Here is a 23,002-nt window from a genome sequence, read left to right as displayed (position 1 = left end):
AACACATAGTTAGCAAATGGAAGGGGATTTTTTGCAGGGAGTGCATGGCTTAACAAGTCAGTGGTGAGCTGCTATATTTTACCAGCCGGTTCTCAGAGGAAAACAGAGTCCCAAATGAACATTTGCTGATTTCTTCATGTAAATGCTTCCATTGTGGCCAATTTCAAGCTATCATCAACATGACATCAGTCAGTTTGAAAAGTTCATAAAAATTTAACAGTTGATTCCCACTAGCCAATACAAACCCACTCCAGCGCATCGCTCCAAGATGGTAAGTCAGCCTCTCAGTCCTGAATCTTTGTGCACTCCACGAATGCAAATTCATAGGCCAGGCTATAAAATTTTCACGAAGTGAGAGCTTATAAGACTGAAGCAACTGACATACAAATCTGATTGTAACAGCCATCCATAAAGGCCAAACAATTGATGCCCATGAAACTCTTTAAGAGTTAGCCTAATTTCCCACATCAGGTTTTCCTGGGTGGACCCCTACTACAGTTAGGAATGGAGGTGAGGAGGTAGATATCACTCAAAAAGGACATTTTTAATCAAAATTGATAGCAACAGCTACTGGAGCTTAAAGCTCATTAACATGAGATGAGTCTTTAAGAGAGTAATGAGTATTACTCAAGTATTCACAATACTTCTACAGAATCATTAGACAATTGTGTATCATAAGTACAGTCAACAGGAAAACAATACCATGGCAAAGAAAGTTCCTCTTTAGAGAGAACTGAATAAAATCCAAGTGACATAGAATACATGTGAGTCTAGAGATGATTTTTGTTGTGGTTAAAATAATTAGAATAGGAAGAAACACTGACACTTGACCCCAGTCAATTCAGAACTACCACCTACTTATATCTACTAGCTCTATAATTCTTTCTTTTAAAAAGTTCAGGAACAACAGAGAGAAGAGCAAAAATAATGATCAATTCACTGTCTCTGGTGACCGCAGCTGGCCCTGTGAAAAGTGAGAATCCAGCATTTACTTAACCTAACACCCTCCTGCGTCTTTAGGGACTTGCTGCCCCGGCTGAATGTGATGACAGGAGGGTGCACAACAGGACAACGTGGCTTAATGCACAAGGTTTCAAGAGACAGTGTTTCTCCTTCCTGAGGAAAGGCTAATGGCTGGAGCAGCCCAGGATAAGGCAACAATATGAAGAACTAAACACACCTGCTTATCCAGGAATAAACACACGCTCTCCACAGAGAGCCAATGTGTTATGTAAAATCTGAGGTTTTGTGGCCAGAATTTACTGTGTGGTTGGGGGTGAAATCAATTTTTATGAATCTAAATTCTACCTGTACACTTTCCCCAGTGCAGGCTGATAAAAAGCAGCTGTGCAGAGTCCTGTCATAAGGCACCCCAGCACAGATGTCCACCACAGCAGTGTCGGTTTGCAGAAGGCAAGAATAGTTCGAATAGCAGTGATCAGACAACCAGTGTAACAGTTTAATATTACTCGTTTTTTCGCTTTTTTCATCTGTTTAAAGATGCACAGGGTACTGCCGCAAGTAGAAAGGACATTGGTGGTTGTCAGCTACTAAATACCATTATGGGCTTCCAGAATGGAGGAAAGACCGTGAATTACACAAATACTCACCCTAATGTATTAAATTACCATCATGCTATAAAGGATGAGATGGGAGTGAATAGTACTCCGATCTGACCAAGGCTGAATGGTACAGGAGAGAATCAGAAAATGCTTCTATCTCTGCCATTAGGTTTACAGCTCTGCTACCTGCTCCCAAAATACTTCTTGCCTACATACCTATACTTGTTGGCTCTTCCAGTCTGTTTTAGGGCAGAGGTAAGTAGTTTTTAAGAGAAGGACCAGGGCCTGGTTGACTGCAAGTCCTATGATTCAGATGTGGGTTTTCCCCAAAAATAGACATTGTCCACAGTGTCACAATGTTAATAGAATCTATATGAGGTGGTACCTGTTAAGAGATGTTTAGGTCATTTGGGGAACCACATTTGAATCAGTGCTGACTCTCAAGAGCTGTAACTCTCATGGGACTAGATTGGATTTGCAAGAGTGAGTTGTTATAAGTGAGCTGACACCTTCTTCAAATCTCTCTTCTGCTCACCACTCTAGCATTTGCCCCCTCTATGTAAAGCTGAACACCCAATTGTGATAAAGCCAGAGGAGCTCGCCAAATACAGAACAATTGCAATCACCTGATTTTGGACTTTCCACCTCCAAAACTGTGAGCTAGACAAACCTCTTTACCTTATAAAGTACCCAGCCTTGTGTATTTTATCATAGCTACCAAATATGGACTGCGATACCAAGATATTTACTTATATCCAGAAATAAGGCAGTAAAGATAAAGACTCTCGCAATCAAAGTCAAATTAATAAAACTAAAGACTATACTTTCTCCATCTCACTCAGAAAAGAGAAAAAGGAAAAGAAAAACACATGGGAAGCCATGATTAATTATCTGTTCCTGCTGTGTTTAATCTCTTGGCCATTGTTCTAGCCATGACAGGTGCTCTAGGAACTGTGCGCGCAGTGAGGAACAAGACAGGAACATGTTCGGGGAAATCTGAAATAAATGAAGTTTTGGACAAAGAACAATGAAAACTCAGTTCTCCTTGCCAAACTCTAATTAATTAATGGGTTCTTTTTTTTAATGAGGCAAAGAATAAACGTTTCAAATATCCAAAAGACCCTCAGAAGGGATTTTCAACAATTTGAATTTCCATCTAAAATAACATTAAGCAGTAATCATGTTTCCTGAAATCAACTTTTTTTTTTTTTTTTTTTTTTTGCACAATCTGCCAGGGAGTTGTCTTCTTTTGTTTTCAGGGCCCTGTAACCATAGGTTGTCCCCACCACCACAGTAGGGAGACAGAACCTTGGGAGTCAGCGACATCTGTACAAATAGATACACACAATCAAGCTCCCTGAACGCAACTTAGCCTCTGCTTCTTTCCCGTGATGTGCCTGCATTTTGCATACCCAAGATGATTGACAGGACGTCACATCTCCTTAGTCTTTTTCTTTTCTGATTTGAAGCAGTAAGGAAGATTGAGTTTTGTGTTTTGCTCTGTTTCCTTTAACAGAAATAGTACAGCGTTGCCAGCAAGCAAGCTAAAGAAAAATTGTATTGGCAGAGAAATTTCTTATTTTGTCAAATACAAAAAGAGAAAACAAAGGAAAACTTTTGGAAACAATCTATACTTGGGTTCTTTTCTGTACTAAGATAGTCTAAACCATGACTTTAATGTCTTTCTGTTGAAGGTTTGGAAATTTGCAGGTTCAGAGATGGAAGCTAAGGTTTTCAGGGCCCTGTCACCATACATTGTCCCCACCACCACACGTAGGGAGCAAGGGTAAGGGGGTGTTCATGCCCACATTCTTTGGTAACACAAGGAAACAGAGCACCTGCAGTCTTATCTCTTGGTCTCTACCCCAGATTTGTTTTCCCAGCATCATTGAAGCAGTCTTGATTTTTTACTGAATAGAAGGTCTATCTGGAGATATGATTTCCTTAAACAGCATAATAAAAGGGCAAAAATAAATAAAATGCCCAAGAATCATCTCAACTATTTTGTGGGTTGATTTTAGAAAGAAAGCTTTGATTTCTTAGGTATCACAGATGTTGCAAAGCAGGAATAAATGACATTTTAATTGTGTTTAGTAAAGAAAACAGATTTCAGTTCTGCAGTGTCTCAGATTGTAACTTACAGAAATGCAGGACATTTTATAGACTTCATAAGATCCAGGGGGATATCTTTAGAGTAGCCTGGGCCCTGGGTTAGGCTGGATTCAAAGAAAGAAATTTTCACACACAAAAAAAATTCTCCAGATGAAATAGCACACTGTCAGGTCAGATGTAAATGACATTTCTTCCTATTACTACAGCCTGCACCTCTCACTTAAAAGAAAGAACCTAAGTGTGAGATGGTCCTCCTGCTGTTTGCCTTCCAGGGCCTTATCACCCTTCCCACACTTCATGATGTTTAGCAGCACCATTGGATTCCACATGGGGAGAACCTACCATGGTGTTTCAACACAGAATTTTGAAAATCCATTTTACCCAAATTTTACATATCAGGAGAGAAAAACAATTTTTTTCTATCACAGGTCATAAAAAGTTATAGACAAACAAATGTAGTAGAATTATTCTAAAGCTATTATTCTCCCTATTTTAGCATCACATGGAGAATGCCAGGGTCACACCTCATTCTATTTTTCTTTTTTCACCAGGGTTTATACCCAGGGGCACTTAACCACTGAGCCACATTCCTAGCTATATGCATATATTTATTATTATTATATTATCATTGAGACGGTTTCACTAAGTTGCTTAAGGCCTCACTAAGCTGCTTTAGGCCTCGCTAAGTTGCTGAGGCTGGCTTTGAACTTGCAATCCTCCTGCCTCAGCCTCCTGAGCTGCTAGGATTACCAGCCTGCACCTCACACCCAGCTACACCTCATTTTAATTAGATCAGAAACTCTGGGAATGAAACCCAGGTGTCAGTATTGTTTAAACCTCTATGAATTGTTTTAAAAGGAGCCAGGGCTGAGGCTGGAGGTTTACATCACATCACAACACTACATTTCCTCATAGGCATTGAGGAGATACTGCCAGGTCATAGGCCCAGACTCACTGAAGTGGGGTGTATTTTTTTGCTGGGGATACCATAACAAAGAACCTCAGGCTGGACAACTTAAACAGCCACTTGCCTACACACAGTTCTAAAGGCTTGAAATCCAAGATCCATATTGAGAAACTGATATGACTCCATTTTTGAAAATAAATAAATAACAGCAGCTTCTATCTCAAGGCCTGTCCTAAGGAAGGGGACGTGACCCTTGTCCTGGGGAAAACCCACGAAGCACTCCTAGGCACATACCCACCCTGCTGAGTTGTTTGTAAATAATAAGAGAGATCTGCACCTGACTCAGGCTAGGTGAAGACCCATAGCAACCCCCTAGCAACCACCAATCAGCATGAGACAGGGAAAATACCTGGGATGCCAGATGACCCCCCCAGTAGTTTATGGTGGTTGATAACATGTTGGAAACCATGCAGTTTAGCACGTACACCCCTCGTAGCCTAAACCGATCAGTTCAAAGGAATCCCCCTCTTGTACTAACCAATCACCCCCACCCGAATTGTTCCCACCAGTGAATGTGCTAATCAATGTTAAGAGATGTTGTTTGATTTTCCCGCGGTATGGAATGATTTGCTATGTGAGGTTGTGACACATAGAGTATCCCCCAAAACCTATAAAATCTCACTGAACAAAGGACCAGGACTCACTCCCTGGGACTGCTGTGTCGGGAACAGTTTTGAGTCCAGGCTGGAGCTTGCAATAAAGACTTTTGTGTGATTGCATTGGATTCGGCTCCTGGAGGTCGACTGGGGTCCCACGAATCTGGCATTACAAGATGTCCTCAGAGGCAATTGTTTCTAAGGCTTCTCTCCCTTATAACCATTCTGTAGTCAGGATGGTATAAGAGAATGAGCTGAAGGAAGATATGAAGTCCAATTATGTCTGGAGTTTAAAGGAAGAGTTATGAGGTAAGGTGGTTTAGTAAGTAAGATTAACAAAACAAACAAAAAAGGCTCTCTTTGTTCCCCCCATTTACCATTTAGGACTCTAGAAAGTGACCACCTGTCAGGGGTCCTTCTAGGGCACAGCCAGATATACTTTGTGACAGTGTGTGTGATGTCAACAATCACAGGAAATCGGACCCAAGATTCAAGGTGTATTAGAAAAGTCTGGTCCTTCCCTGCTACTGCACGGCTTTTTGGACTTAGGCAGTCAGTATAGATAGGTAAATCCAGTCAAGTCGGATCAAGGAGGCCAATTTTGAGTGAGTCCAGCAAGTTGGAGACTGTCCCCCAGAGGGATTGAAATGTTAATTCCTTCAGAGCCCTTCCTCCACCCTTATGGAGAACCTGCCCCAGATCCAACCTGTGGCCAAGGTAACCCGTCCAGGAATTGCCCCTCCCTACACGGAGCTAAAAGGTTGTTAATTAATGTGTCCTTGGCTGCTCCTTCCTGCCCTTCCCCCTTCCCCCCCAACCTTTTGGCCATCCCACGGAGCATATCCTAGGTCTAGTCAGATGCCTAGTCACAGAAGGAGAGAGATTAGGGGAAGAGGGCAAGAGAATGAAGGAAACCTAGAACATACAAAAAGGGCAGAACACCTTGCTTCTTGGGATACCAGGACACCCTCCCAGGAGAAGTCTGTATCACCCCTTTTTAAATAAACCCTGATTTATATGCTTGCCTCGCTTGGCGTGCTTCTCTAATGTTCAGACTTTAACACGTGAGGGAGCAGGACTCATCACCAGTAACTGGTGGCATCAATAGCTGCTGCCTCTTGTCCCTGTAACCTCGGGTTGTCCTTTCACTTCTCTGGCTGTTTATCTCCTATTGTGTCACAAGCTGTGATTCAAGAGGTTTTCAAATTGACCACTGTGAAGGGGAACTGGGAATAGGAGAATGGGGTGGTAGATGGAGCCCCGGGCCCTTCATCCCTACTACAGCCAGAGCAGCTCCATGTTTATTGTTGCAGATATTGGCTTTAAATTTGCCCATAATGTCTGCTTCAAGGCTTTAAAAATAATGGCTGGATTGGGTGACAGCCAAGGTTTTTTCCCAGATTTGATCAACGCTGCTCCTAGTCCAGAGAACTTTTTCTGTAACCTCTGCCTCATCACAGTTCCTCAGTGACCTTCCATTGTCTTCTGGAAGCTCAGGTCCCCTTGAAGTGAACATTTATCACAAATGACATTCAATTGGTAAGTAGTGTGTGTGTATGTGTGTGTGTGTGTGTGTGTGTGTGTGTGTGTTCTGAATATCCATGCCACCTTAGAATTCAGATCTTTAAATCCTAACCCTCAAGGTGATGGTAGTAGCAGCTGGGACCTTCGATTAGACCACACAGGCAGAGCCTTTATTATCATTGGTGCTTTTATATAAGACACCCAGAGGGGTGCTTTATTCCTTCCACCATGTGAAGACAGAGGGACAAGGCACCATCTATGAACCAGATAATAGGGCCTCATCAAACTCTTGTATTTATCTTATACTTTCTAGCCTCCAGAATTATGAGAAATGAATTTCTGTTGTTTATAAGCCACCTGTTTATGGTATTGAGGCAGCCCAGAGAGACTAAGAAAGCCCTGCTATTTCCCTCTAGCTCTGTGAGTCCTGGGGCCTCAAACCCGCTTCAGCATTGCAGCCAGGGCCCAGCCATCCCTGCTGTCAAAACAGGAAACAACTGAGGGAGCTTATCTGCACTAACTTCAATACTGATGGAATGACTTTGGGTTCCACAGTTGCATTACTAGGAGTAGCCACTTTTCTCTCTCTAAGAGGGTCATCTGTAAGGATCCCGCGAAATGTCGGAGAAAGAGACCACCAAGTGACCACTCATGCAATTGGCAAAAGGGGATTTATTGAACCAGCATGCTGGGGCTCTGTGCCCACTCAAGAAGGGAAAGCAGCCCAGAGCCCCAAGCAGGGGCTGAGCACTGCTTAAGTACACTTTTTGGGGAGGGCGGAGGGCTTTGTATACATCAGAACAAATCATCATTAGGCGCGGGAAAATTGAATAACAACTCCTAAACATGATTGGTTCATTCATTGGCGGGAACAGGTCAGGCTGGAGTGATAGGTCATTCCTAAGGAGGGGGTTACATTTAAACTGATTGGTCCAGGCCCTGCAATGCCTACGTGCGACCACACAGAGCCCTTATTAAACAACCAATAGTCAGGGGAAATATTTACTGGGCAGTTCCAAGCATTGTCTCAACAGCTACAGAAATTTCAGGTTTTGCAGGTAGCATAGATACCTAACAATACCTAATCCTTTACATTTTAACTCAGACCTTGCAGCTTAGAAACTTTACAACACCCGGTCTTTTACCCTTTAACTTTTACGCTTTAACTTCAATTTCTTTTACCCTTACAATCTACTATTTTCCCTCCTGGCCTTGCCCCAACCTCCAGAGGAAAAGGATTTTAGCCTTATTCTGTGGGTGGCAGTGAGGAGGTGACTGTTTTGAACATCATCCTTGGCATTCACATTCCAAGACCTCTGCCTTTTCTGGTTTTTCTATAAGCCATGGTCCCCAAATATACTAACTTTCAGGGGACGCTTCTTCAGTCAGCCTTTAGTAATATAACAAATCATCTGTTGAAAAATGCACTAAAGAACTAATAAGGCTTGATGTTGGAAAGGATGGAGTGACTTGAATTTTCTAGGAAGTTTTTGAGCTACATCTGTCACTGCTCCAAATATTCTGATATAGCTCTCATGCTCCAAACCCCATCTCAATGTACGTGAGATGCAAACAGACTGGGCATTATTTGTTTGGGGGGCGGGGGGGGGTGTATCTGTGTGTGTGTGTGTGTGTTTACTGGTTGTGGGTTTTGAAAAAGAAGTTCCAGTGAGTGAAAAAATGTTGTTTATCTCCACCAAGAACCACTAATTTACAATTTTCTGTACATCGTCAGCAAAGATTTGCATTTCAATGTAAATCACTGAAGCCGAAAAAGGAGCAACAACTTATCTATGGAACAAGACTAAGAAGAGACATTTACAAGGACCAGCAAAATTTTGTTGTATAAATAGGATCCCCACCCCCTCAGCTGGCTCTCAGGGTCTGCACCATTGTTCTTTAGTTGTAGGGGCACCAATTAAGTGTTTAGGCAATGTTTAGGTAGTTTAGCTATGAGGTGTCCCCCAAAAGCTCCTGTTAATGCAGGAATATTCAGAAGTAAAATGATTTGATTATGAAAGCTATAATCTGTCCTACTTTGAATGGACTCACTGGGTGGTAACTTTATGCAGGTGGGGCATGGCTGCCTGACCTTGGGCCCAGGGCAATAGAGTTAGCTATTTATGGACTGAGACCTCTGAAGCAGTGATCCCCAAATAAACTTTCCCTATTCTAAGTAGTTCATGTCAGGTATTTTGGTCGCAGCAATGCTAAAGTCAACTAAGACAAGAGTCATAACTCTATGGACTTGGATTCTGGCTGATGTGGGTGACCCACCTTAGATTCTTGCCTATGCACTTAAGTTCTCAACTCCTGTTACAATGCAAGTAATGAGTCTAGAAGAAAAAAATACTAACCTCAGTGAGTTAAGAATGAGTGTTGGATTCACAGCCAAGAGGATCTACTACAAGATTCAGAAAATGAGGATTATCCAAATATCATATCGTTTGGGGAAAAATAAAACATAGGTTATGAAACCAAAGGTGGAGTATGATCCTCATTTTGCATTCATATGCAGTTAGTGCCTGGGTCCTGACAGGATCTGAATGAGGAGAGGCTGGGGAAGTGATGGGAGCAGGAAAGTGAGGGCCAGAGGTTACATGGAGGGTGTAGAGTGTGAAAAAGACAGTGAAGCACCACGGAAGTTGTGTTTGTACACATGCATGTGTAGTCCAGGGTACTGCGGTGGTGACTGCACTTCCAGAACTTAGAAGTTTGGTATTAAAGGCAAGAAAGGGAATTGGAGGCCTCTATCCCTCACCCCACTTCCCCAAGTAAAACCCGATGATGTGTAAGAGCCAAGACTTTCAATTGAGACCTGGATTTTTAAAAATTCTGGTCCAACGTTCACTGACTGAGGGTCCCTGGACAAGTGATTTTTAACCTCTTAACATCACTTTCTCCTCTGTAAAATAAAGATATTTCTTGGCAGCCCCAAAGGGCAGAATTCAGTGTAACACAAAGTGGTCAATAAAATGGAACATTTAAAACTTTTCCTGTTGGGGCTGGGGATGTGGCTCCAGCAGTAGCGCGCTCACCTGGCATGCGTGCGGCCCGCGTTCAATCCTCAGCACCACATACAAACAAAGATGTTGTGTCCCCCGAAAACTAAAATAAATATTAAAAATTCAAAAAAAAATTTTAAAAAAATAAAACTTTTCCTGTTTATACCCAAGTTGTGAAGTTGTACCTGTGTGTATGAATATGCACTGCTGTAGGAAAATAACAAATGAATCTGTAAAAAAATAAAATAAAATAAATTGTAGCCCATTTCTCAAACCTCATCCCCAAAGAAAATTACACCTTGACAGCAAAATAACCTCCAACAAAGCATTGTTTTTAAGTATATTCACATGCTATGACTTCTTTATTTGTAGCAGGTTCTTTGGTGAAGGGGGAATGGTGTAGTTTGCCAATAATTCTGGGGTATGAGTGACTCTTGAGACTAACAGCAGAATGGAAACATGAACTTCAAAGGACAAGCTCTCCAGCGGTTCCACCTCTGAAGCCTTTTATAAGCCATCTCACTTGAAAGCAAATGATTGACAGGAGGGTCCACCTAACTGGGTCTTCTTCGGCCCTCTGACAACTGTGCTGGGAGGCTGGGGATTGGCCAACACTCCCAGCAGGACCTGCATTGCAGCCACAGATCTGGTGCCCTGAGCTGAGTGCAATTTGTCCTGTGGGGCCAGGCCGTGTTTGCAGCCGATGTTTTTTATCTTTAATATCAAAGTCAATCATAATTTTTAGCATTGAGGGGTTTTCCTGCAACTATCAGAGATATAGCAAGTAATTACTTTAGACATGGTATGCACATGAGACTTGTTTTACTTTACAAGTGATCTAGAGTACTTCTTTTTAAAACAATTAGAAAGTAATTTTGCATCTTGGTCACAGTAACCAATGATTTCCTTCCCTACTGTGAGAAAGTTCCTGCTATAACTCAGAATGACTATTAACTAATAATATAAGAATGTTGCAAAGTTGCTTATGTTTTATTTCTAATATACAACCCTCATTTTCCTTTTTATTTTTTTTAATAGCCCCTACACATTTTCCCTTCTAATTATTCCAGCTCTGGAGTGACTGTGGCATGAATAATGCTATAATTTTCACTGCCTCTAACTGCTGGCTTCCCCCACAGGATTCAAAGAACTCTCTAAGCAATGGACTGGCTACCTCAGGAGGACCTCAGGCTCTGTCATTAACCTTCTTGTGGTTATTGTCATAGCTGATACCACCAATGCCCTCCAGTATGTTCATGGGCAGAGGAAATACAATGGTGGAATTCTTCTCGGTGGCTACAGTGGTTAAGGTCTGCAGGTAACGCAGCTGAAGGGCTATGGGGGACTCGGCCAACACCATAGAGGCCGACTTCAGAGATTTAGAAGCATTCATTTCCCCTTCTGCTGCCAGGACCTAAAATGACAGAAATAAACATTTACAGATGTGACTAGAGTTTTCTTTTTCTGGGTCTGTGCTGATATAGGTCGCCCAGCCCCCTGCTTTGCCATACATGTTTCCTTTGCTTTTGGGTAGGATTAGAGTGTCACATCCTATGATGAATGGAGAAATTGAGGAGGAGGTTGCACAGTGTCAGAATAGATGTTTTACAAACTATGACTACCTAGATTCCATTTTCAAACAAAAATGAAAGCCCTCTCTTTAACACAAATAAATACTTGGCCATCCATCCTAGGAATGCTCTTAAAGCCTGTAGGGGCCTCACTGCCTATTGCATTCAGTTTTAGAGAAGCCTAAAATCCAAGGGCTCCAACCAGGTTTTTGCTGTTTTTCACTTATCACACAAGATGTTGTTATTTCATTCTATTGCCAACCTAGTCTCATTCTTACAATTCAGGAATTGTTCTCAGTTCTCTGAGCTCTTGATTACAAGTAGTAAAAAGTGCCAGCCTGGGACTCTCTTCATACTCTGCTTTCCTAGTTCTCAGACTGCCCAAGAACAACTTGGCCAAGCTTAATCACCCCCAGGGTGGGTACCCGCTATCCGTGGGAGAGTGATGTCTTGTCCATCGTTGCCAAGTCTCTGCTAGGAAGCTGCTGGAACTCAGCAGATTAAACCAAAGTACGGGATGGATAAGGACAGAGAAAACAACCTTCGTCAGCTCACAAGTAAGATTCCCATGAGGGTACTTGAAGGTTTCTGATTTCACTTGGTTTCTGATGCTTCAGGAAATCCATCAACACAAAGACTACAGATCCAACCGATTCAAGGACATTCGGGGGAAAGAGTGGAGTTACATTTAGTAATTCTAACCTGGGTTGTGTTTGATTACTCCCTTTGAATCCAGTATCATGAAACACACCAAAACAATGGTGTTCACAAGACAGGCAACACGCCGGCTACATCTGAAACACCAGCTTTATACAAAGGCTGGTCCCTGAACCCGGCCCAGATTCTGCTTCACTGGAGCTGAAGTGTTTTGCTATGTTCTCTAGGAGACTCTGGGGTGCAGCCAGCATTGGGCCCCACATTGCTAATTGTTCAACATGTTGCTGAGCATCCTCTTGACCTGTTGCTATGCTCATTACCTTCAGATCGAAAGAAATTCTCATTAAATCTGTGAACAAAGCCTTTCTTTAAAAATAACAGAGCAACCCTGATCTTCTGTTCAGCTCCATCTTTGTCTGCCCCAGCACCAGGAGCCTCCCCTCGTCATGTACATGGAGTGGCCCTTACCCTGGCCCTGGCTTCCCGTGTGGCCTCGGCCTCAGCAGCCATGGATCTCTGCAACTGCACAGGAATCCGGACATCTTTGATTTCCACTCGGGCCACCCGGATCCCCCACAGCTCCGTGGCATCATCAAGCAAGGTCTGTTTGCCGATCAAAAGAAAAGAAACTGATCAGAAGACAGGTGACTTGATGTTAAGTTTCTGGTATGTTTTGGGAAGGTAATTCTTCCCAAACCTATGGATCCCTTCTTGGAATTGAAGTGAATCCCTTGAAGGCTTCATGAACAAATCCTAATAAATTCAGTGAGTTGTCTACCAGAAGGACCCACCCCACAACCGTCCCGCAGGACATCAGCGTATGATATCAGTATATGATGGGGATTGGGAACAATGCCTCAGATCCGCTGTCACTGATATCAAGCAGACAGCAATGGGTGAGCTTTTCAGAGAGGCTTGAATTTTGTCCTGGCTCTGCCATTTGCAGCTATGAATCACAGGACTAGCTTCTTAACCTCTCTGATTCTCAGTTTTCTCACCTATAAACAGTCCCTGTCTGGACTGTCATGAGGATTCGTGTGAGGCTTTGAGATAATACATATGAAGTATCTATCAATACTTAGCAATGACTCAGTGGATATTATTATTGGGTACTTTTCAAGCTATTATTTATCTTACTCTCTTTAATCCCTCTCTGATGACCAGTTTTAAACAAGTAACAAGATGTGTTTTCTTTTTTTTTTTTAAAGTAGGACATATTTTTAGGGTGCATTTTTAAAGAAGCTTACAGTAAAGATATTCTTGCCCTTTGTAAAACCTTAAAACTCTGAAAGACATCTAACTGGTTGTCCTGGGGAAGAAAGGACAAGAGTGCCTTTCCCTTCTGTGGGTTCTGAAGGACACCAAGAGTTGATGAGACCTCACGAGAAGCTAGTGACCTGGCTTTAAATGGGAAACATTTGAGTTGTCAAACTCAGCAGGTTCTTAGAAAGGAGATGGGGACCTGTCATGCAGAATTGTCATCACCTCATAAAACCATGAGGTCTTGGCACAAGAGGCTAAGAATGACCCAAGTCCTAACTTACAGAAAGAAAGCTGAGAATCAAAATGCAACCAAGTTAAGAAAATACAGAAATGTAATTTATAAACTAGAATATACAAGAAATGAGGTCATACCTGCTCCATCTTGCTACCTGCAATCTGGATTACAGGTATCAGGAAAACAAGTGTTCTATATCTATTTAGAAATTAAAGATGGTAGGATTCCAGAAGCGTTCTACCATTCCTTTAAAAATGAAGTCCCTATTATCATTATTACAATAATGATGATGATCAGTATCATTAATCTTGTTATTGATATTGGTGCCATGATGTAAATCTTTTCAGACAAGGCATATCTCTGCTGTCTCAGATTAATCCTCTTCTGACTTCCACACCCCACTAAAATGTAGGAATATAGGGGCTGCCTGGGAAATGGCTATACTTCCTCTGGAGTAATCTAAACTGAAAATAAGTCTGGTCTCTAACCTTCTCATAAAAGGTACAACGTTAATCTGTGATTGTGAATTCCAAAGAAAGGGGGAAAGGGGTACAATTCTCATAGCTCCTTTCTCCCACCCAGATATTTAAGTCTATGCCTTGTAATAAGTAAACAAAATCACCAATAGAACCCCACCTCTCTAGCATAGCTCTGTGTGGTGTGTGTGTGTGTGTGTGTGTGTGTGTGTGTGTGGTGTGTGTTAACACACATTGAGGGGGTACATCGATAGTCTCTGATAATTAGGAAAAATTAACTATGGTGCAGGGTATTAGTTCTTGGAGTCCTCACCTGGATGCTGTGGGCAATCTCTTCTCGCCCTGCTAAGATCTGAGACAAGGTCTGTGTCCCTAAGACATTTCTCAGAGTGGTCTGAGCCAGCAGAAACGTGGCTTGGTGAACGTCGTTGACATTAGCCACTGCTGAGACAGCACTGTAGATTCTGTAGTAGACAACTCCATCCACCTGAGTAGTCACAGAGTCTCTGGTGAGGATCTATAGAGAAAAAACAAGGCAAGATCACAGCAATGGAAAGAGTGATAGCCAACCCCTAAAGCCCTTCTTCACAAGAAAGTGTTAATTACAGTTCATGCCAATAGTCACCAAATCCTGTCCTGGGTTGAATATAACCTCATCCTACTCAGTAACAACATTTCAACCCAGATTTGGTCCCTATCGACCCCTGTAACTTCATTTTAGAGAACATTTACATCCCATAGGCAGAAGCTCTTGACTTGCCAAGGTAAGAATAGAGACCCCCATTTTAAGGATTAGTAGAACCCTTTTGGAATTCTATCATCTTCTATTTCTAAGTAGATGGAGAGCACTTGTTTCCTGATACCTGTGATCTACTTGGTTTTCAGTTTTCAGATGTGATGAAGCAATACTGCTTAGAAAACATAGATGGCACCAGAGACCGTGTTCTATATTCAAGTAAAGCACAACTGATTCAGATTTGTAGAGAAGCTCAGCATTCATCAATCTGAATAATGTGACAGGGTATTTTGGAGCAAATGAGTGATTTCTGCGTGGATCATGGAACACAGAGGCCACAACTGTCCAGAATAAAGCCAGAAAATTTCTCCTCTAGGTCAGCAAGCATTCCAGGTGCTGTGATGGAGCTGAATTCTGCACTCAGTCCTGAGGTTCCTGACAGAGGCCCTGGAGATGTTATTTTTTGAGTCTTGATTGAGTGTCCTATCTTCTCATTATCTCTGCCCTCCCCCTAAGTCCTTCTCCCATTGTAGATCTACTCACAGTTATTTCCCCCTCTCCAACAGTTCACTTTGGTTATGAGAAAGCAAATTAATCATTAGTAACTCGGTCTTTGCTAGTATCCAGTTATTGGTTTTGGTCATTCACTATAGTATTTCAAGAATCATTTGAAATCCAAATACAGGTAAGCCCTTCACAACCTCTGCCCTGTCTCCACACTTGTCTGCTCTGTTGCATCCAAACAAAAACCAACTTAAGGTCAAACACAAAGGTGAGCTGAGCACAGTGGTGCATGCCTATAATCCCAGCAGCTCAGGAGGCTGCAGCAGAAGGATCATGAGTTCAAAGGTAGCCTCAGCAATTTATTAAGGCCCTAAGCAACTCAGTGAGACCCGCTTTCAGGGGTGAGTTGTTAAGTGCCCCAGAGTTCATTCCCCAGTAGAAAAAAAAAATGCAAAGGTGATTAATACAGGTATTACTTTAAAAATCTTAGAAAATGGAGCTGGGATTGTGGCTCTGTGGCAGAGTGCTTGCCTAGCAGGTGGGAGGCACTGGGTTCAATCCTCAGCACCACATAAAAACAAATAAATAAAGTTATCATGTCTGTCAACTGCTAAAAGATGATGATGGCAAGGATCATAAAATAACCAAACACTGCTCTCTGCCTCCATTCTCTTCAGCTCTTTGTATGGTGAGTTATCTGTCTCTCTCAAGCATCTGTTGAGTCATTCTCCACCCCAGCTTCCCTGCCAACTGTCTTCTCTCAGACTTTCTTTTATCTGGTCATCCCGAGTCTTCTAGTATTTTCTAATGTTTTTATCAGTGCAATATACTTATATATAATTGTGGGGTTTATTTTGACATATTCCTACATGCATGTAATATAAGTTGTTCCAGGTCATTTAGTGTTTCAAGTATTTGAGCCCTCATGTCTTCTAGTATTTGAGCTCTTGCCCTGGACTCCTTTGGCAAAACAAAGCCAAGAAGTTTTAGGAGCCAACAACAGCACTCAGAGCAGGTCCCTGGGGATTCAGTTTATCCTCCTCTTATTGTTCAAAAACATACATATAATGGAGATGTAGGTTTTATTTCTAGTAACACATCTATAATCTTTTACCTCTTGTGGAGGAATGTTGCAAGTAACTGTTCGGAGATCAACTTTAACAAACACATCTATGCAGGGCAGAACCAGGATCAGACCTACAAAACAGAAAATTCATTTAAATTTTTACCTATTGAAAATAATTAAGGAGACCCTCATCACTTTACAAAACACATGTATGAAGATGTGAATTTGGTGTCAACATACCTTGCATATAATCAGAGATATGATAAATTATGATATAATGGTGTATTAAGAATTGTAATGCAAAAATAAATAATTAAAAAAAAATAAAAGAATTAAAACAAATAGTCTCCAGCTATTTGGTACATCATTTTCACAGGGCTGTATATGTTTCTAGATGATCTTCAATATGAACATATTCAACTTTGGGGATTAAAAAAAAATAAACAATTGCCTAAGAATTAAAGTCTTTTGGTAAAATGCTAATGATCCTTGGCATTTAATCTTCGATATTTTAAAACAATCTATTTCTTTCTAAGTGTTTAATTTGATGTTGATTTAAAAGGACATTTTGGAAATTGGTTTTCTTATAAGAAAGGTACAATATAAAAAATTCAGGAGACAGACTTTTGGTCTTGATTATTAGTGAGTGCCAACATTCTCAGCATCTTCAAGTGTATTGAAGGAATAATTGAACTAAAATTTTCCCAAAGCTGGGCATGATTGTGCACACCTATAATCCCAGTTACTTGGTAGTCTGAGACAGGCGGACAAGGCCAAACTGGAAAACCTAGTGAGACCCTGACTCGAAACAAAATTTTTAAAAATAATAATAATAATAATTTAAGCACTAGGGGTATAGTTTGGGAATAGAGTGTACTGTTAGCATTCTTGAGGCCCTAAGTTCAATCCCCATCACTGAAAAAAAAAAAAAGAAGAAGAAGAAGAAAGAGGAGGGGCGGGGGAGGAGGAGCAGGAAGAGGGAGGAGGAGGAGATGGGGAGGAAGGGAGAAGGAGGGGGACAGGGAGGAGAGGAGAAGGGAAAGGAGGGGAGGAGGAGAAGGAGGAGGAGGAGGAGAAACAAATCATCTCAGGGTCTCAGATTTCCTGAAACCAATGCTTGGCAAAACAGCCATATTCTGGTTCGAGGACAATAACATTCTGTGATTGTAAACACTTTTCCTTCTCTCTGCATTGTGAAACATTGGGGTTTGGTGTCATCAGGTAAGCGTGGGTATAAGAAAACTCATTAGAGGACCCTGTAAATCCTCAGCATTACCTTGAGGATGTTCTTTCTTTATTATAAGAATTACAAGGATTAGAACCACAAGGCATGTCAGCAGGATGGGGATGCTAATCCATTTCTGCTTATCAGGAAAGTTCTGTGTGACTGTTTTCGTTCTCAGGTTAAGTAAGCACCATGAGAAGGAACAGCAGCACAGGCAGAGTACACTGCTGGAATGTTCTCTTTCTTTTGGTCTCTAAACATTTCTGAGACTTGTGGTAAGAACGACTGCCCTATTTATTTGCTTTTTTGGTATCAGGTCTCTGTGGTTAAGAGCATGGCCCTGAGAGCTTCTGGAGTTAAGTCCTAGCCTTGCCACTTTGTACCCTTGTGACAGGGAACATTCACTCAACTTTTCTGAGCTTTGGTGGCTTAATACATACAAGATGGTAGTAACAGGTATGTAATAGGTGCTCAAGGAGTCAAAGTTCTTATTGTAAATACTTTTTATTATTGAAGAATAATTTGCAATTTGCAAAAGTGGAGAAGTTTTCCGTTAGCAATTTGGCTCGTCTCCCTTTTGTCCTTATGACATGCTGAGGTAACTCATTAGCCCCAGAGACACGTATGACGAGGTTGGTTATCCTGGGACATTAAATAGCGAAATCTTCTGGGAAAATTCATTTACAAGAGACACATTTTTCTCCAGAGTCTTCCAAGTTGTGGCTTTTCTGCCTCTTTCACATCATTATTATAATCTGAGCACCCAGGAACAGGATAATTTTGTTATATTTTTCCTCTGTTTGATGATTCTTACATTTGCTGTCTTGGCAAACTCATAAGAACATCCATAATGCATAATGGATGTTGCTCTCTTTTCCTTGGGTTCTTTATGAATTCGACAAGTAAGATTATATTACTTAAAATAGCCAAGTGTCACTCACAAGTTTCACCTTTTGAAGCATCTCAGGTTTTTTTCATGTAGCAGATATCTGACCAAATACAAAATACACAGAATATCACTATGCATAAAAACCTTTCTAACCCCAGAGATTTTGTAGTGTAGATAGAAAGACAAAACTTTTACTTAAATATATCATAAGAGGAAGCCAAAAACAAATGTTACCAGAGAAAGAGAGCTAAAAAATCATCTCTTAAGATTCTTTTTGATACTCTTTTAAGAATATTAAAATTAGCCACATGGAATTGCCATTTTTGTGAACCAAAACAAATAACAGCAATTTTGTATGGTTCAACTAAATATACACCTAGACTTTGTGAGAATTAAATCAATATCGAAGTTTAGAAATAAGATATTGAACTGACGGACGCCCTCACCTTCACTCTGGTCAAAGAAAAAAAAAATCTTTTTATAACATGAACAGTTTGGAATATTTTTCCTTCCAAAGTTTTAGAGAAAAGATGAAAATGAAACTACGCTAGATATCAAAAAGCCTGAAAGTTCATCTTTACCTCCAACTGTGAGAATGATCTTAGGTAAACCATCAGACCTATGTTGGCTTCAGTTTCCTTATTTTAAAAACCAGGGGACTGGACAAAGGGAGTCATAGTATGGCCTCCAGCTCTGTTGGTCTGTTGGTCTACTTGCCATGAAAGGAAATTACCTTTTACTCTTCCATTAGCCCTTTTCAAAGAGCAAGAATCAAATCCCAACCATTTGAATGTTGGCTCCAAACACCTTAATGGTCTATGTTGGCCATTTACTCTTTTTTTGGGGAGGGGAGTAACCGCGGGTTGAGCTCAGGGGCACTCCCCCAGCCCTATTTTGTATTTTATTTAGAGACAGGGTCTCACTGAGTTACTTAGTGCCTTGCTTTTGCTGAGGCTGGCTTTGAACTCACCATCTTCCTGCCTCAGCCTCCGGAGCAGCTGGGATTACAGGCATGTGCCACCAGTCCCAGTCATTTACTCTTTCCCCTCGTTGTCCTGACATGCTCTTATTGGCCCAGGTAAGCCGTGTCCAGGGACATAACCACCAACTTGGCTCACATTCACAGCCCCTCTCAGGGGAAGAGTTTGGAAACAGATCCAGATTTCTAATCTCTCAAACTGGTGGCCACTCCCAGGAGGGCACATCCTTCTATTATACAGAAGAACTCCAGTTTCCTGAGATTTTGCTTTGACTCCCAGTCCGTGCCACCAGGAAAAATAGTGGTGGTGGCAGCAGAAGTAAGGGATGCCCGTGATCCACAACAGGAGTAGCCACTGTGTCATACCTGGTCCCTTGGCTTTGTCGGCTTGGATGCGTCCCAGTCGGAATACCACAGCACGCTCATACTCCTTAATGATCTAAGAGGTTAAGGGACAGCATTTAGTCTTAATGGTTTGCTGGCTAATATGGAGAGCCCCATTTAATTCCCAGGGTATTACCTTCAAGCACATCCATATGGAGATGGGGAAGGTAATGATCATCAACAGGAAAGAGAGGGAAAACAGGATCCAGCCACAGACACCCAGCTGCTTTTTGTAGATGCCTAAGAAATGAGAAAGAAGCAAGCCTGTGATTGGTGCAATTCTTTCAGGAGGCCTCCAGCCAAGTAGGTGAGGAAACTATCCAGAGGGCTGGCAACGAGGAGACCCAAATACATCCACACCCTTGAATGCAGACAAGCACACAATGTTTTCAGGTTTTTAGAAACTGAAACTGATCTGTTCCTTCCAAGAGAAGTCTCATAGCAATCAATAACAATAATTATCATTGTATTTCTATACAGCTGACATGGTTTATTATTCTCAAAAGAAATAAAATTGCTTTTCCCAGAATATGGTCCAATGGATCACCCACATCAGAACCTTCAGATTCTTGAGCCTCATGAATTCTCCAGGTGAAATTCAAAATAATTTATAGGTAGGTAGGTAGGTAGGCAGGTACTATTATCCCCAGAGGACAACAATGTAGCACATAGAAAAACTTTTCTTATTTTTTTTTTTAACTAGGGACTGAACCCAGAAGTGCTTAACCACTGAGCTTATACCCCCAGTGCTTTTCATTTTTTATTTTGAAACAGGGCCTCACTAAGTTGGTGAGGCTGGCCTCAAATGTACAATCCTCCTGCCTCAGCCTCTGGGGTCACTGGGATTACAGATGTGTAGCGCCTGGCTGTGGAAGCATATTTTGAAGAGCCTTTAGGTATCAGTTTCTTGCATAGAAATGCAAGTCTCTTAGCAACTATATGACCTTACATAAATCACTCAATCTCTGTAGGTCTCTATTTCTTCATCTGTAAGATGGGGATTGAAATTACCTACTTTGGAAGATTTCATGACTAATTAGATAACTCGTCATGCATTGCCATCTCCATTAGTAAACATGGATTACCACTACTATTCCTATTTTATGGATGGACAGGAATTCCAGGGACTTGTCAGATCTTGATAGCTAATATTTTTCACTTTTCATGGAACTTTGTTTTATTGACTTATTGCATTAAATTTCTTTGGGTTAATCACACATTATGATGGCAAGGGTATTTTGTCTTCATGAATATTTTTTTGCAATGAGATGAAACTGAATTCAAATCCTACCTCAATCACCTAAAACTGTAGTTTTAGTTACATCAATTACATAATTTTTCAGATGCTTATTTGGAAAACATGCGTGTCTGATTGATCCTCTTATTTTAGAATTCTCTATGCTCACCACTCTATGCCCTGCCCCTGCCCCCTTTCTTTTTTCTTTTCTTTTTTTTTTTTTTTTTTTTTTTTGCACCAAGGATTGAACTAAGCGGCACTCAACCACTGAGCCACATCCCTGGCCCTATTTTGTATTTTATTTAGAGACAGGGTCTCACTGAGTTGCTTAATGCCTCACTTTTGCTGAGGCTGCCTTTGAACTCTCCATCCTCATGTGTCAGCCTCCCAAACCACTGGGATTATAGGCCTGCATCACTGCACCCAGCAAAGTTTCTCCCTTTCAATCCTCATCACCCCCATTCTTTTCTCCTTGACAACCATCCCCATTTTCATCCCTACATTTCTCTCCATTGAGACACATTCTCCTCATGGACAGGAGCACAATTATATTGATTAGTTATCTCCACCCAGGAAATTCCTTAAATACCATGTTATCTCCATCTCAGTAAAAGCTTTAACAACCCGCCTGATTGCCCAGGTTAGAGACTCAGGGCATCATTTCCTCTTCCCTATTCGACACCAAAGTCTCTGAGCCTAAATGATATCTCCTCAAAAGCATCCCTACTTAGCCATTTTACTGCTATTGATTCATTGGGACCTGAGCCATATTTGTTAATCCTTAGAAGAGTCCTAGGCTTTTGCTCTTGCAAGCAGTGCTATGATGAATGTCTTTAAACATCTGTTGTTTTTGTTGTTTGTTTTTGTTTGTTTGTTTTTGTTTTGTGCCCTGTGTAGGATAAATATCTAGCAGTGGAGGTGTTAGGCCAAATGAATTAGTATTTATGATTTTGATCCATGGTAAATGTCCTTCAAAAAGTCTGTACCCACCTGTATCTGCACTAACAGTGTAGGTCTTATTCTTATAAGATAACTTTGAGTTTCTCAATTGTTGTATTCTCATAGGTGAAAAGTATCTAAGTTCTAGATACATTATTTCAGTACTAAAAACTTTTGAGTAAAAATATTCTTTTATAGGGTTCCTTTTTAGACTATTATGATGTGGGATAAAAAAGATACTTTGTGCATTCTCAAAAAAACCCAACTTTGTTGTATTTTATGGATTAGCACATTTTTTACCTTTTGTAACATAGCCCATATCTTCTCATTGAAAAAAAAATCTAAAGATATAAAACTAAAGACTTCCCTACTTCCTCCTTCTCAATTCTGCTTTCATCTAGAGAAATTCCATAGTTATCATCAATTTGGTGTATGTCTTTAAGGACCAATCACTATATATTTGCACACTATATATTTACATTTAGAAAATATTTGGCTTGATTTCCAGATTTATATATTTATTTATTTATTTATTTTTTGATAAATGTACCACACTGTACCCAAGCAAATTGGTGCAGCCAATTTGGAAAGCAATATGGAGATTCCTTGGAAATCTGGGAATGGAACCACCATTTGACCCAGCTATCCCTCTCCTCATTCTATACCCAAAGGACTTAAAAACAGCATACTACAGGGACACAGCCACATCAATGTTTATAGCAGCAAAATTCACAATAGCTAAACTGTGGAGCCAACCTAGATGCCTTCAGTGGATGAATGAATAAAAAAATGTGGCATATATACACAATGGAATTTTACTCAGCATTAAGAAAGAACAAAATCATGGCATTTGCAGGTAAATGGATGGCACTGGAGAAGATAATGCTAACTGAAGTTAGCCAATCCCAAAAAAACAAATGCCAAATGTTTTCCCTGATATAAGGAGGCTGACTCATAGTGGAGGAGGGAGGGAGAGCCTGGGAGGAATTGATGAATTCTAGATAGGGCAGAGGGGTGGGAGGGGAAGAGAGGAGGCAGGGGATTAGCAAGGATGGTGGACTGTGATGGACATCAT

At 41.1% G+C, this 23,002-nt stretch overlaps 1 protein-coding gene across 1 annotated transcript; it reads right to left on the bottom strand.

Moving 5' to 3' along the window:
- Positions 1–10,952: 10,952 nt before the first annotated feature.
- Stoml3 (stomatin like 3) lies at positions 10,953–22,246 on the bottom strand. Its single transcript, XM_071611748.1, has 7 exons — positions 22,228–22,246; positions 19,888–20,015; positions 19,734–19,806; positions 16,323–16,405; positions 14,282–14,485; positions 12,463–12,597; positions 10,953–11,180 (listed from the first exon to the last, which is right to left on the bottom strand). The coding sequence occupies exons 1-7, from the start codon at positions 22,244–22,246 to the stop codon at positions 10,953–10,955; spliced, it is 870 nt and encodes a 289-aa protein (XP_071467849.1).
- Positions 22,247–23,002: the final 756 nt, after the last annotated feature.

This window comes from Marmota flaviventris, chromosome 4 (assembly GCF_047511675.1).
Source record: "Marmota flaviventris isolate mMarFla1 chromosome 4, mMarFla1.hap1, whole genome shotgun sequence".
Classification (NCBI taxonomy): domain Eukaryota; kingdom Metazoa; phylum Chordata; class Mammalia; order Rodentia; family Sciuridae; genus Marmota; species Marmota flaviventris.
This window is presented reverse-complemented; position numbering and strand designations above follow the sequence as displayed.

Bases quoted from the DNA above. Each gene is read 5' to 3' on its own strand.
- Stoml3 (XM_071611748.1), bottom strand. The intron at 16,406-19,733 runs GTATGACACAGT...TCTGTTTTGTAG, and splicing joins CGACAAAGCCAAGGGACCAG to GTCTGATCCTGGTTCTGCCC. The intron at 11,181-12,462 runs GTAAGGGCCACT...CTGTCATTTTAG, and splicing joins CACGGGAAGCCAGGGCCAGG to GTCCTGGCAGCAGAAGGGGA.